Here is a 15,208-nt window from a genome sequence, read left to right as displayed (position 1 = left end):
CAGTGTCTAACACGCACTCCGTTTGCACCAGGATAAACGCCGCCATGACGGCAACAACCGCGATCCCAGTGGCATGATCCAACGGAGGCTTCAAGCTTCGTCAAACGTCTGGCTGCACCTGCTATCGACCATGCTGGCCAACAGGAACGCACGGCATTCGCACTGGAAGAGCGCCCGAAGCTGTTTTGGAGGGAAGTTGGATCGGATCGGAGCACTGAGCGGCCTTGGTTGCTAATACAAGGAATCGACTTTGTCAACGAGGCGCTGCTTTCGCTCCTTCGACTGTAATTCCCACTTGTGTTAGTTAACGAGGGAGGCAAATATGATCAGGTATGACAAAAGAAGGGGTTGTGTTAACGATGACCTTTGTCTTGCACAGCATAGCTGCATCCTTGCCATGGATCGGTGCGACGGGTAAGCGGCCTTGCCAAACCGAGCTGTGCAGGTGTGATGTTTATGAATATGTAGAATTGTGAACAATGCCGAGTGATAGGTAAGCTCTGGGTACTGTCAAATATGTGAGCAATGACGCCATACTTTGCAAGCCAATAGTCTTTCAACCTCAAACTTACAAGTTTGTAACAAAATAAATAGATATATTAATAATATAACAAGCTGACCACATCAAGACACCTACCTGTAAGGCAGCGACTTGATGAGGTTCAAAAGGAGGGTATTTTTAAAACCCTGGCCGAGTAGTTAGAAACTAACCGTAGGCCACAGGTTGCTGATGTAGATCCAATGTGAGGCTTCAGCCATAGTTTACAGGCTTCATATGGAAATATTGCTGTCTGTCAATAAAGTCGTTTACATTGCACACGCCTTTGGCTTGGTTCCTGCTGTAAACAACTGAGGCAATATTCTGCTGTTTGCATCATTAATGTGGAGAGGCCAGTGGTGAAACGTGCACCGCAAACTTCTTGGTTCCTCCATGTCTGTCTGTCCGTGCGGCTCGGCTCCTCTGAGGAATCCACACAATTACAATCACAGGAAAATCATTTTTTATTGACAAGTAAGCATGATTATATACCATAGAAAATAAAAAGGGAGAGGGGAGGGTAATTGATGGTAAAAAATCAATGGGAGGCTGTAATAAAGATCCTTAAGATCCACATTATGATGTGCTTTCGTAAGATCTCTCACTGCTGTAATGGAAGCACTGGTTACGAGGGGGGAGGGTGGAGGTGGAGGTGCGGGAGGGGTTGGGCTGAAAGAACGTGAGATGTACACTATTTAAACAATAAAAGCTTTAAGCTTTGAAATACTGTATATCGTGATGAAAAAAAAAATGTTCAAGGTGAGCGTTAATTGAGTTTGACGCAAAGCAACGCGTTTCTATACCCCAGGGAAGGGAGTTCCAGATGGTTTCCTCCTGTGCTCCCTCACGACCCTGTCACTCTCACCTGAGTCTGGAAAGAAACAAATCACAACATTCAAGTTTCCCTGGTAACCATGTACCAAAGCCAGACGTGTCAATAAGGAGCCAGAAAGATACATTTAAAAACGTACGATATAAAAACTTCAAACAATTAAACACATGCACATAAATAATAAAAAAAAAAGGGAAATTGAAAATCGTTTTTAAAACTCGAAAGCATCCCAAAATGCAAAGCTCGTACTTTGTACTAGAACCAAACTTGACGAAAATAACAGCTTAAAATATATATATATATATATTATTTTCTCCAGAGTCTCATCATAAAGGTTTGTTGTGAATTTAATGACAAAACCTCAATTGGTAAAGACGTTGTGGCCTGGACGGACAAACACCTTCCAGACAGACAGAAGTGATTGCAAAACCCAGTCTCCTGCTATGCTACGCAAGTGGACGGTTGGAGGGATCAATTTTCCGACCTCGGAAGGATGACAGGCTGAGTCAACCCCCTTGGCGTTGATTCAGCGACCGACCGGGATTCAAACCCAGGATTCTAGGATCCCAAGCCGGCACCCCAACTACTAAGCCAATGTCCCCGCGGGTGGACGGTCGGATAATCCTTTCTCCAAAAGACCGCTGAGACGGAGCCCTAAACGGCTTTGGGATGTTATTGTAATGGCAAAAGAATTACTCCATAATCGGGTAAAGTGGAAATGCGGCAATCGATGCACGTCTGACACGTGACCACAAGGCTGCTTAAACATACGTGTGTACGAAACAAGCAAAATACCAAGTCACCAGTTAGGTTTACCTTCTACGCTCGACCCCCGGACGGTACGCGATCGAACACGAATGACCCACCGGAGCGCCGTGGCTCATCCTCTTCATCACTGCTGAAGTTGAGAACAACACCCCGAGAGACGCCTCTCCTCGCCATCCGCCGCCCCCTCCCTCTGCCCGTGCCTCGCAATCTCCCTCTTGCTGTGCTTTTGCTCCGTACTTGAAGCGGAGCAGTGGAACGAGGAGTCTCTGATGGGGGTGCAGAGGCGAAAGAGATGGAAGGAAATGTGATTGAAACTCTAAAGCAATCGATAGATAACCGGCACATTAACCTTATTCGGCACACGGCGACAAACCGATGCCAAACTCATTACATTTACTCTTTGTCCAACAAGCCTCTGGTCCTTCTGATGAGCATTCTTGGCACAAGGAACTCAAACAAGGGCCTCCTGTACATCTCGTGAACATTTTATCACGGCCATGCGGGGGATTGCCATTGGTAAAATACACGAGAGCGTTTCTCCACTCGATGAACAAAATGTCCTTGAAACACATCGTTACATCCACCCGACACGTTCCAATTGCACAGTTCAAATCCGGTGAGACATGTCAAAACGACCGCAGAGGGCAGTTGTGTGACAGATATCCTTCTAGTTCACATTCAGGTTAATTAATAATGTTTATACCGTAGGTTAGTGTTTCCCATATATGAACCATTACCATGGTATTGTACGTGATACATAAGGATGTGGGAATTTATTGGATGACTTATTAGCCTCGCACATTCATAAAGGAACAATAAAGCTATTATAAAGGTGCACGGTGTCAATCAGTGAATGAGCGAGTGAGTGAGCTCACACTAGTTCTCAGATCTACTGTAATCTGTATACCCTGGCAAGGCTCTGCATTGGTAAATTGTCTTGTTAATACAATTCGATTAAAAACTCACGCAGGTATGGTATTTGGCTGCAAGAGCTCACGTCCTGCTCCATTTCTCTGACCCTGTCGGTTGCTTCAGCGCTTCCTTTGCTACCTCCTCCTCTTTTGTGGTGAGCATTCAGGAGTTTGGTCTCAAACTCCTCTATCTGGGCCTGTGAAAACGGGTCAGCAATGAGGAAGATAAATGGAGAAAAAAAAAACGAATCAAACGTTTCCAGCTCTTCGACTCGGTCACCTTGGCCTCCAAGCGAGCATTACGACGTGCTCGCACCACCAGTGCCATCAGCGGCTCGTAAACTCCTGGCTCAGAAAGCTTGTCGGCGAAGCAGGGCAGCATCTGATGCAGGCGAGAGATGCATTTCTCCCCAGGGGGAAGAAAGGAGATACAGAGTGCGAAGTCGCACCACTCGCTTTCTTTACTGTGTGCATATGGAAAGCGCACAAGGGAGATGTAAACAAAACAATATCACTTTCAAGGTTTTGGAGAATCAATGACAGACTTTATGGTCGATTTAAATAAACTTATTTTAATGACGCTCACAAATCAGGGGGCTGAGGGACTCGCATGCACACACACACAGATGTAAACACACATACACAGACACAAACACACACACACACACATGTAAACACACACACACACACACAAACACACACACAAACACACACACACACACACACACACACACACACACACACACACACACACACACACACACACACACACACACACACACACACACAGAGTTTAAAGCAAACCCAGAGTAAACAAGCATTCTGAGTATTGCACTGCAATACATGTCCCCTACCGGCAGTCTATCGTCCGGAAAACTGTTGGGGAAATTACCAAGGGCTATTTACCCACAGGTTCTGAATCGTTGCCAATCGCTAATTACCTCAGGACGGGCTCACCTGTGATTCGCACTCGGGACTTCGATTTATACACCTTGCAGACAGGTCAGAAGAAGCACGAGAAAATAAGTTGTTGATAAAGAACCTTTCGAGTCGCTAAATATCAGTAATGTATTATATTTTCCGGTTCACGATCATTGATCGATGTGTATATATATGTTGCTCGGCGTGGCTCCGCCCCTCCGGAAAGCGCGCGCTGTGTCGCGCTGTTGACGTTCGTGAGACGAGGCTGAGGGCATGCGGTGCGGCTTGAGGAGAACTCTAGAATAAACAAGAGATATCCATTAAAAAAAAAATATTTTCGTCTAATTAACGATATCTGCCAAACCACGTGCCCTATCGCAAATTCCAAAATGACATTTTAGTAGACTGACATGCTGAACAGATCTGTGAAGTTTCCCCTCGATTGCATCAAAAATGAGGCAGGAGCTCGGTTTTAAAGGTTCATGCTTAAAAACATCATAACTCTGAAACCATGTGACGCATGACGTCATGCTCACTGACTTTTTTTGTTTGTCATGGGTATGCGATTCTGCCTGCAAAGTTTGGCCTCGATCTGTTCAGCCGTTGCAGAGAAAAAGGGGTTTTCGTGTTTTCACGAAAAACAATATGGTGACCGAACCACGTGACCTGTGACATCATAATTACCATTAAAATATTCTACAGACTGAGTCCCTCATATGGTGAAAATTTGATCTCAATCGGTCCTATTATTGCAGAGAAAATCTTTATTTAAAGGAAATTAAAACAAAATGGCACTGAGTTAAGGATCATCAGAATTATCAGAATTCCCAAAGTTCAAAGTGCCATAACTTTGTTAAAAATTATCGAAACGTCGTGAAGCTCGAACTTGATCTGCAACTTATCATGAGGAAACCATGTGCCAAGTTTGAAATCATTAGCATTAAGAGTTTAGAAAAGAAGTCCGGAAAACTGTTCTTTGCGTGACGGACTGACAGACTGACAGACGGACAGACGGAGGGAGGGACGGCGTGCAAACCTATAGTCCCCTCCAGTGTACACCGGTAGGGGACTAATAACTCATTGGAATTGAGCAAGGAAACGCCATTGCATGAATAAAGAAAAGGAAAACAAATCCGCGCAAGTACAAAAGTAAATCCGTCCTAAGATTATCTCCCATAAATCGAACTTACATTGAGGCTCGAAATCGAAGGCAGAGCTTTTCAACGAGGCTTTCCACCTGGCGCTCTTTTTTGATGTATTGGAGAAGGTGTCTGGAGGGAAGCATAATTGGGGGAAATGGGAGGGACGAGGGGGTGCCAAGTGCACAGGGGTTTGTAAAGAGGAAACAACAACAAAAACATGAGAGGTAAACAAGAGCTTGAAAGTCAAAATTTGTTTGAGGCATTACTTCAGGACAACAAGGTAGAAACATAATTTGTATTACGAATACCAAATGTTAATACTGCAGCAAAGCCATACCTCATAATGTACGCATACTTGTCAGGAGCCAGTCCCCCATCAGAACCGGAAAGACGGCTGATGATGTCAGGGAGGATGTTGTACAAATCGTTATCCTGTAGAGAACCTTGGGTTAGCTCAATATTAACCAATTAACCATAGTGTGACCACAAGCTACCAATTTGACCAGGAAGTGGTAGAACAAGGGTGCAGGCTTCTTTCGTACCTTCTTGGACAAGTCATCAAAGAATTGACGCGCGTAATTGGCTATCTCCTCATCGGGATCGGCCAATCGAGCGGCAAGCTCGCTGATATGACCCCTAACCCGTAACATGTCATTTCGTATCAGGTGAGCGAGAACACGCACAGCTGTGGACCGGACAACAACGCTGCCGTCTCTTAGCCTGTGAATTAAAAAATAAAACGAGTTACCTTACAAGGAAGTTCAATGCATGAGGAGACCATTAGGTCCATCAAGGCTGCACAATGGATGTAAACATATGGATCTATGGTCTTGACTTGGCTATGGATCTTATGACTTGGCCGGCGTTTGAACCGCCAACCTGCCAGACTCAGACCAGACAATCTAACCATTGCAACACGTTTAGTGAATTATAATCCAGTCGGACCCCAACATTTGTGGGGGACATGTTCCTTAAAAATGCCGTGAATATTGAATCCGCGAATGTGGGGGCATGGTTTGAATGGGGGGTAAAGAAAATTATTACGACATGGTCTAGGCTCATGGAAGAGCTATGACAGAAAAAAATCAAGATACAACATAACAAAGGGAACAGCAAGAAAAAGGGGGAAACACCAACAGCAGGATGGAGGGAGAAAATAGATGGAGATGGATAAACAATGGATGCAGGTAACGATGAGGGATAAGGGAGAACACAAGGGGGGGACAAGATGGATACATAAGCATAAACTTTGGGAGGGTTCGGGGGCAGCGAGGGGGGAGGTGTGGTTTAACAGGTGTAGAAAAGATAATGGTTTTGGATGGGGATGACATGAGATGGCGGTGAACAGCTGTCTTCAAGACCTGGAGCGAAGAATGAGATTGAAGAAAGTATGGAAGGTGGTTCGACAGTCAGGAAAAAAGAGGAATACATGAGTGGAGGTGAGCAGTGGTTCTGGATTTTGGCCGTTTCACTAGGAGGGGATTGCTGGTGGACCAGTGTGCGTCCTGCAGATACCTGAGGGGGACAAAGCACGAAGAGGGTAGCGGGTGCATGTCTTGACAAAGCGTCACCTTGACAAGGCGCCACCAGGTTTTAGAGGAGGGAGACAAGTTTGAAAGTTCATTCTTGAGATTGGACAGATGTTGTTTTCTGGCTCTCCAGAGAGTACACACTCTTGTTGTGAGCTTTGTGGAATGATCTGAAGTCGATAAGGAACAGCCTCACCACATGGTTGGCAACCAAGAGCAGGAGGATGGGTAAGATAACTAAAGACGAGATGGGGTGAATCTGTGCATAAGAAACAGCAGGTTTCTGTAGAAGAATTCCCAGGCTGAATTAATACCAGCAGCAGTGGATATACGAGACCAGTCCTGATGTGTAAAAAAAATAATTAAATATATGTATATTTTTACCGTTAATACACAAGGCGCTAATGTAGAAGGAATTCACATGTTATGAACCACGAATATGCGGAACCAGCGAATGTTGAGGTCCGACTACAGATACAATTATAATTCACCAGATAAAAAATATATTCAGTGACATCTTAAAAACATGAAATTTGAATTGGATTAGTTACCGAAACCCAGCGTTCCCCAACGTGCGGCAAACCCGGTTACCTGGCATAAAGATGAGGAGTCCAAGGTTCAAGTGCATTTGGAAAACGAAGAGCGAGGTCTCCAAGTGCAGCCACAATATTATTGCGGACAATGGGACTCGAGGCACACTCAGCACACGTGATCAGGAGGCGAAGATTTTTCTCGCAACACTCAGCACTGCATTCCCACAACAACGCAACGCCAACCTATCTTTACGTTGTTTTCGGTGCGTATCACCATGTAAACACAATGGCTGATAATAGGTTGAATGTCCTGGTGACGGCGCGACGAAGAAGTATTTCACCGACGGGAATAACAATGTTTGTGCAATTGATAAAAATAAACGCGTGTACAAAATCTCTGCGTGGTCTGATTCCTCGCATCGAGAGTACTCCTTCAAATTTGGGCTTTGTTTCCTCGGCAAATCCGCGATGGCTAATCTATGGGGAAAGACCAAAAGAAGGATTCCTGGAGATCCTGCCCTCCGTATGGGATAACCAGTATCACAAGTTGGTGTTTGTATTTTTTCTTTGTTACATCACAAACTTTCCTTGAAGTTCCCTGAATCCACCGTCATTGGTTTCATTGAAATCCGTCAATCCGTTCACAAGTTATAACATGACAAACGAACCGACAGACACGGCTCCTTCTATAATGTAGATTACTAACGGCAAAGTGAGTCGAGGCCATACCTTAAGGTCATGAGGCTGGCGAGGGTGAGTGAGGCGTTTCCTATCACGTGCTGGTCATATTGCTCAGGCCTGGAGCAGATGTGCTGAACCAGAGGAAGGAACGAGGCCAACATGCTGTCCTCTTCGGGGTAAGATCGTAAACAAAATCGGATATGTTAACCACATTCAAACGGCTATAAGGATAACTATGACAACTCCAAAATCAATACAATGGACCAGTCACATAATAAGCTAACAAACCTATCAATGTACATTGCACAACCACGAATGGTAAAAGTGGTGGACACCAAAACCAGGTGAACTAGAACGGCACTATTTGACTTCAGCTGTTCTTGGGTATCACATTTTTACCTGACATGACCTCTGACCTTTGACCCCAAAATCTAATCAGTTAGTCTTTGCATCATCATGCATACCTGTACCAAGTTTAACTTGGATCTATTCAGCCGTTCGTAAATTATCGCGGTAATGAAACCCATCACGGATGGACGGACGGACGGACAACCTGAAAACATAATGCCTCCGGTGACTTCGTCGGCAGTGGCATAAAAATGGCTTTGGTTAAGAGATTACTGAATGACAGGTTATTTGTGAACACGCATCATGCGGACTTTGGAAACACATGTATGATGGACCAAATGACACGGTCTTGCCTCTGCTGACCACCTGGCTGTCCGTTTCTTTGTGGGATAATATGCTAAAACGTGCGGTTAACTTGTACGCAGATGACCAGATGTTGTTCCCTCATTTAATTTTTTTATTATTTTTATACAGTATTCATGACCAAGGGGAACACACACATAAACAACAACAACACCTGTGAAGAAACAACAACATTTTGGAATGAAAGAGACGGTGATGGAGAGAGATCAGGCTGCGTTTCTTTGTGACTTCCTCTCGTCAGCCACGTTCTGTTTCCAGCGCTGCCTTACATCTTATTCTGACATCCACAGCGAAGAGGTGATCGGCAGGTGTTTTTTTTATGCAAACCTGTGAAGGTTTAATGACTCACCGGTGTCCCTTTGCCACGATGACTCAAGTCTACCCCGCTTCGCACTGATCCATGGAGGTGATACAGCTGGTCTTATTATATCGACTTGTTTAATTGGAAGGATAGTAGACTTTTCGTCCCCCATCGCACCACGGAGCGAAAGGGGGACAATGGTTTTCCCCTCTGTCCGTGTGTCCGTCCGTCCGTGCGTAAGCGAAGGACCGCATTCGAATTTGGTGTGTGGGTGCAACCCACGTCAAAATCCAAGATGGCCGCCGCCATGTATGTCTGATGCCATGTATGTCTGAACCTTGTGAGCGGAATATCTTGAAAAATAAGCGAAGTACCAACTTCTAATCTGGTGTGGGTGTATCTAGGCACAAGGAAGAAAGCTATTGAAAATTGGGTCGCCACGTCAAAATACAAGATGGCCGCCACCATATGTGTCTTCTTTTTTTTTTTTGTATACAAGATCGAGGCTCGTGAAAGAGCTAACATTAATCACACAAAAAGACAAACCGACACACAAAACACAAAAAAACAAGGGGAGCGGCAGACAAGATGGGGAGAGAGGGGGAAGGACACAAACACAACATTTGAGAGCAGGGACATCGGGAGGACTTGGGGGGAGATGGGAGAGGAATAAAACATATGAACACTGCAAGGACTCTGGGGTGAATTACCGGGGGTAGAAAAGATCAAGGTGTAGCGGGGTTACCGCTGGATGCACACAATCGCCTTGCACCGGCCAGAACACAGCCAGACGCGCCTCTCCCGGGCATGCCCGGACTCACTGTTCCCGGGCACGCCCGAACCTCCCGGGCACGCCCGGTCTCGTCTTTCCCGGGCATGCCCGCTCTCGCCTTTCCAGGGCTCGCCCAGAGCGTCCGGGCATGCCCGCTATCGCCTTTTCAGGGCTCGCCCAGAGCGTCCGGGCATGCCCGCTATCGCCTTTCCAGGGCTCGCCCAGAGCGTCCGGGCATGCCCGCTATCGCCTTTCCAGGGCTCGCCCAGAGCGTCCGGGCATGCCCGCTCTCGCTTTTCCAGTGCTCGTCCAGAGCGCCCGGGCACGCCCAGCCTCGACTTGCCAGGCCGCAGCCAAACACGCCCGGGCAGGTCCAGACTCGCCTTTCCAAGGCTCGCCCTTGACACCCGGGCATGCCCGGTATAGCTTTTGCCGGGCAAACATCCCGACATAAATGTGTATATATATTGCTGCCCGATAAACGGGCTTGTGAGAATACCTGAGCTGTTTTGTTTCAATAAAGCAACTCGGACGAATTCCATCTTTGGTCGCGTCAATTCTTTCGACTCGCGTTGGAGCGCAGTTCCTTCATTGGTGACCTACCGACATGGATACGGCAGTGACGCTTAAACTGCCTACCTTCTGGGAGGCTCACGCGGCTGTTTGGTTCGCTCAGGCGGACTCTGTTCGCCCTGCGAGGCATCACCGCAGACGACACCCGCTTCCACCATGTTGTGGCGGCGCTCGGTTCCGCCACCGCGGCCCGCGCCTTGAGCCTCCTCGAGCACCCGCCGGCTGCTGACAAATACGACGCGCTGAAGACACTCCTCCTCGACGCTTTCGCCCTCACCGGCAGCACGCGCACGGCGCCTGCTCGCTCTGCCCGAGCTCGGCGACACGCGCCCGTCCGAGCGCATGGACTATATGCTCTCGTTGCTCGGTGAGCACTCCGGATTTTCTGTTCCGCGAGCTGTTCCTTCGCCAGCTGCCTCACCCGGTACGCCTCGCCCTGGCTGGCACGTTGATCACGGATTCCCGCGCCCTCGCCAGGGAAGCCGATAAGATCTCCTCGGCGGGCCAGCACATCGGCGCGGTTACCTGGAGCCCGCCGCCGTCCGAGGCGACGCCCACGACACCCGAGCGCCCTGCGCGGTTGGAGGCCGAACTTCCCGGTGCAACTGGCGGCCGCCACGCCGCACCGCCCGCTTCCGACACGACGGCCGGGGCCTCCACCTGACCGGGCGTGGTGTTATTACCACGCCAGGTTCGGACACAAGGCTCGGACGTGCCGGCCCCCGTGCACTTTCGGCAGGTCGGGAAACGGCCGGGCCGGCGTTCATTCCCAGCCATGAGCGCCGGCCACTCGGGCAACTTGCTGTTTATTCGGGACAAAGCGTCTGGGCGGCGTTTCCTGTGTGACACCGGTGCCCAACTGAGCGTCATACCCGCCTCCGAGCAGGACAGGCGGGACGCCGTTTGCGGCCCCCTCTTTGGTCGCTGCTAATGGCTCGGCCATACGCACTTTCGGCCCACGCGTCGTCACCCTCTGCTTTGGCAGCCAGCGTTTTCAATGGACTTTTGTGACCGCCTGCGTCCCCATGGCTTTGCTGGGCGCTGACTTCCTCTGCGCGCACGGGCTGCTGGTCGACGTCAAACGTCGTCGCCTCGTCAACGCCGAGACCTTCAGCTCCCTGGCGTGCACGATGAGCAGCTCCGCGCCGATCGAACTGGCGTGCGCCCTCCCGGCAGCGAACGAGTTCGCTCGCCTGCTCGTGGAATTCCCGGCCCTCACGCGGCCGACGTTTTCGGCCGTCGCGGTGCGGCATGGGATCGAGCACCACATACCCACTACGGGCCCGCCGGTCTACGCCAGGGCCCGCCGCCTCGACCCAGCCAAGCTCGCCGTGGCGAAGGCCGAGTTCGACGCGTTGGAGCACCTCGGCATCGTGCGGCGCTCCGATAGCGCGTGGGCCTCGCCACTGCACATCGTGCCAAAGCCGGGGGGTGGATGGCACCCGTGTGGCGACTACCGCCGTCTCAACGACGCTACCACCCCCGACAGGTACCCGATCCCGCATATTCAGGACTTTTCCGCCCGTTTGGCGGGACGGGTCATCTTTTCGAAAATTGACCTGATACGGGGCTACCACCAGGTACCTGTCCGGGCGGCCGACGTCCCGAAGACGGCCGTCATCACGCCGTTCGGCCTGTTCGAATTTTTGCGGATGCCGTTTGGCCTCAAGAACGCGGCCCAGGTGTTCCAGCGCTTGATGGACGGCGTGCTGCGCGACCTGCCGTTTCTTTTCGTCTATCTGGACGATATCCTCGTCGCCAGCACGTCCCGCGCCGAGCACCTCCTCCACCTCCGAACACTGTTCGGTCGCCTCAGCGAGCACGGCTTAATTGTCAACCCGGTCAAATGCCACTTCGGCGCGACGACCGTTGACTTTTTGGGCCACCGCATCACCAAGGCCGGGGCCGTGCTGCTGCCGACCAAGGTCGAGGCCATCACCACGTTCCCGCGTCCCCGTTCCATCAAGGCCCTCCAAGAGTTCCTCGGCATGGTGAATTTTTATCACCGATTCGTGCCCCGCGCTGCTCAGCTCATGCGGCCCCTTTACGAGGCCCTCCGGGGCAAGCCGGCCAAGCATGACATTGTTTGGTCCGCGGCCATGGACGCGGCCTTCGCCAGCGCCAAACGGGCCCTCGCCGACGCAACGCTGCTGGCTCACCCGGTGCTCAACGCGCCCATCGCCCTCACTACGGTCGCCTCCAACTACACGGTGGGCGCCGTCCATGAGCAATGGGTGGACGGGGTTTGGCAGCCACTCGCTTTTTTCAGCCGGCAACTCCGGCCGAACGAGTTAAACTACAGCACGTTCGACCGCGAGCTGCTCGGGCTATTCCTGGCCGTTCGCCATTTCCGACACCTCCTGGAGGGCCGCCCGTTCACGGCTTTCGTCGACCACAAGCCGTTGGTCTACGCAATGGCTAAGGTCACGGAGCCGTGGTCGGCCCGCCAGCAGCGCCACCTCTCCGCCGTGTCGGAGTTCACCACGGACATCTGGCACGTCGCCGGCAAAGACAACGCCGTGGCCGACTGTCTTTCTCGGGCCAGCGCGAACGCGGTCCACCTCGGCGTGGACTTCGCGCTCATGGCGGCCGACCAGACCACCGACGCCTCGGTGCAGGCACTCCGTGCGGCGGACACGGGCCTCCGCCTGGCCGACATTCCCTTCGCGGGCACCGTCCTGCTCTGCGACGTCTCCCAGGGCCAGCCTCGCCCCATCGTGCCCGTTTCCTGGCAGCGCCGCATCTTCGCCTCCATCCATGGCCTTTCTCACCCGGGCCGGAAAGCTTCTCAGAAGCTGGTGTCGGCGCGTTTCGTCTGGCACGGCCTTCGACGAAACATCCGCGACTGGGCCAACGCCTGCACAGCCTGCCAGCGGGTCAAGGTCCACCGCCACACCCAGGCCCCGCTGGCACCTTTCGCCGTGCCTGAACGGCGTTTCGACCACGTCCACGTGGACCTGGTGGGTCCCCTGCCCCCCTCGCGGGGGTTCACCCACCTGCTCACCATGGTGGACAGGACCACCAGGTGGCCGGAGGCCGTGCCCCTCGCCTCCACCACCACCGCCGACGTGGCGCAGGCGTTCATCGCCACCTGGGTCACGCGCTTCGGCGCACCAGCGGACATCTCGTCCGACCGCGGCCCACAGTTCACGTCTGAGCTTTGGGGCGCGGTCACCCGTTCGTTGGGGGTCACGCTGCACCGCACCACGGCCTACCACCCCCAAGCCAACGGGTTGTGCGAGCGGTTTCACCGCTCCATGAAGGCCGCACTCATGGCCGGCCTTCAGGACGACGGTTGGGCCGACCGGCTGCCGTGGGTCCTTTTGGGCCTTCGCACGGCCCCCAAGGAAGACCTCCAGGCGTCCGCCGCCGAGCTCGTCTACGGCCAGCCGCTCCGCGTCCCGGGCGAATTCGTGCCCGACGCTACCAGTCCCTGGTCCGCCGCTCGGACCTCCAGGAGGCCGCCTGACGATTTGCCCCCGTGCCGACGTCCCGCCACGGTGGCCCCCAGTCCTACGTCCCCCCGGCGCTTCGCACAGCGGAGTAAGTCTTTGTGCGTCATGACGCGCACCAGGGGGCCACTCCGGCCGCCGTACGACGGGCCCTTCCGGGTCCTGCGACGGGGCGACAAGTCTTTCATCGTCGACTTCGGCGGCCGGCCGGACCGGATTTCTGTGGACCGCCTCAAACCGGCGCACATGGACGTCGACCGACCACCACGGTTGGCCCTTCCTCCGCGGCGAGGCCGCCCCCCGTCCACAGTTCCCCCCGCTCGACCACGTCGGACCCCTCCCCACGACCCTCCAGGGGTCGCTTCGGCCGGGTCATCCGGACCCCCCTTAAATTGACCATGCCGGTGCAGGTCGATTCTGGAGGGGCGTGTGTAGCGGTTACCGCTGGATGCACACAATCGCCTTGCACCGGCCAGAACACGGCCAGACGCGCCTCTCCCGGGCATGCCCGGACTCACTGCTCCCGGGCACGCCCGAACCTCCCGGGCACGCCCGGTCTCGTCTTTCCCGGGCATGCCCGCTCTCGCCTTTCCAGGGCTCGCCCGCTCTCGCCTTTCCAGGGCTCGCCCAGAGCGTCCGGGCATGCCCGCTATCGCCTTTTCAGGGCTCGCCCAGAGCGTCCGGGCATGCCCGCTATCGCCTTTCCAGGGCTCGCCCAGAGCGTCCGGGCATGCCCGCTATCACCTTTCCAGGGCTCGCCCAGAGCGTCCGGGCATGCCCGCTCTCGCTTTTCCAGTGCTCGTCCAGAGCGCCCGGGCACGCCCAGCCTCGACTTGCCAGGCCGCAGCCAAACACGCCCGGGCAGGTCCAGACTCACCTTTCCAAGGCTCGCCCTTGACACCCGGGCATGCCCGGTATAGCTTTTGCCGGGCAAACTTCCCGACATAAATGTGTATATATATTGCTGCCCGATAAACGGGCTTGTGAGAATACCTGAGCTGTTTTGTTTCAATAAAGCAACTCGGACGAATTCCGTCTTTGGTCGCGTCAATTCTTTCGACTCGCGTTGGAGCGCAGTTCCTTCAAAGGTTTTCAATGGGGGAAGATAAGAGATGGTGGTGAACAGCTGTTTTAAAGACCTGGAGGGAGGAGTGGGATTGAAGGGAGTGGGGGAGTTTGTTCCAGAGGCGGGAGAAAAGGGGAATGAAAGAGTGAAGGTGAGCAGAGAGCCTAGACTTTGGCAGTTTAACCATAAGAGGGTTGCAGGCAGATCTTGTGCGACCTGAAGGAATATTGGGGGGACAGAGCACAGAGAGAGCTGGGGGAGCAAGGCCGGAGATGAGTCGGTAGAAGACAGAAAGACCACCAACCTGCCTGCGGTGAGTGAGTGAAAGGCCCTCGGAGTTGACTACATCGCAGGAGATTCCAATGATTCTGAAAGCTTTGGCCTCAACAGCGTGAAGCCGAGCAAGGTGTGAGGCAGGAGCACCAGCCCAGAGGGGGGAACAGTATTCCATTGAGCTGCGGATGAAAGCCTTGTATGT

General features: G+C 52.4%; 1 protein-coding gene across 1 annotated transcript in view; it reads right to left on the bottom strand.

The window, feature by feature from the left end:
* Positions 1 to 984: 984 nt before the first annotated feature.
* The window catches only part of NCAPD2 (non-SMC condensin I complex subunit D2), a 51,025-nt gene continuing 36,801 nt past the window's right edge, over positions 985 to 15,208 (bottom strand). The window contains exons 21-29 of the mRNA XM_068107267.2: positions 7,904 to 8,024; positions 7,233 to 7,388; positions 5,655 to 5,832; positions 5,450 to 5,544; positions 5,161 to 5,241; positions 3,330 to 3,513; positions 3,105 to 3,246; positions 2,237 to 2,404; positions 985 to 1,409 (exon numbers count right to left, since the gene is read on the bottom strand). Coding sequence (XP_067963368.2) covers positions 1,336 to 1,409; positions 2,237 to 2,404; positions 3,105 to 3,246; positions 3,330 to 3,513; positions 5,161 to 5,241; positions 5,450 to 5,544; positions 5,655 to 5,832; positions 7,233 to 7,388; positions 7,904 to 8,024 — 1,199 coding nt within the window. The 3' untranslated portion in view covers positions 985 to 1,335. The remainder of the gene's footprint in view (positions 1,410 to 2,236; positions 2,405 to 3,104; positions 3,247 to 3,329; positions 3,514 to 5,160; positions 5,242 to 5,449; positions 5,545 to 5,654; positions 5,833 to 7,232; positions 7,389 to 7,903; positions 8,025 to 15,208) is intronic.

The sequence above is a fragment of the Myxine glutinosa genome, chromosome 2, assembly GCF_964187855.1.
Source record: "Myxine glutinosa chromosome 2, kmMyxGlut1.1, whole genome shotgun sequence".
Classification (NCBI taxonomy): Eukaryota; Metazoa; Chordata; class Myxini; order Myxiniformes; family Myxinidae; genus Myxine; species Myxine glutinosa.
Note: the sequence above shows the minus strand (reverse complement) of the source record. Positions and strands in the feature narration are given on the sequence as shown.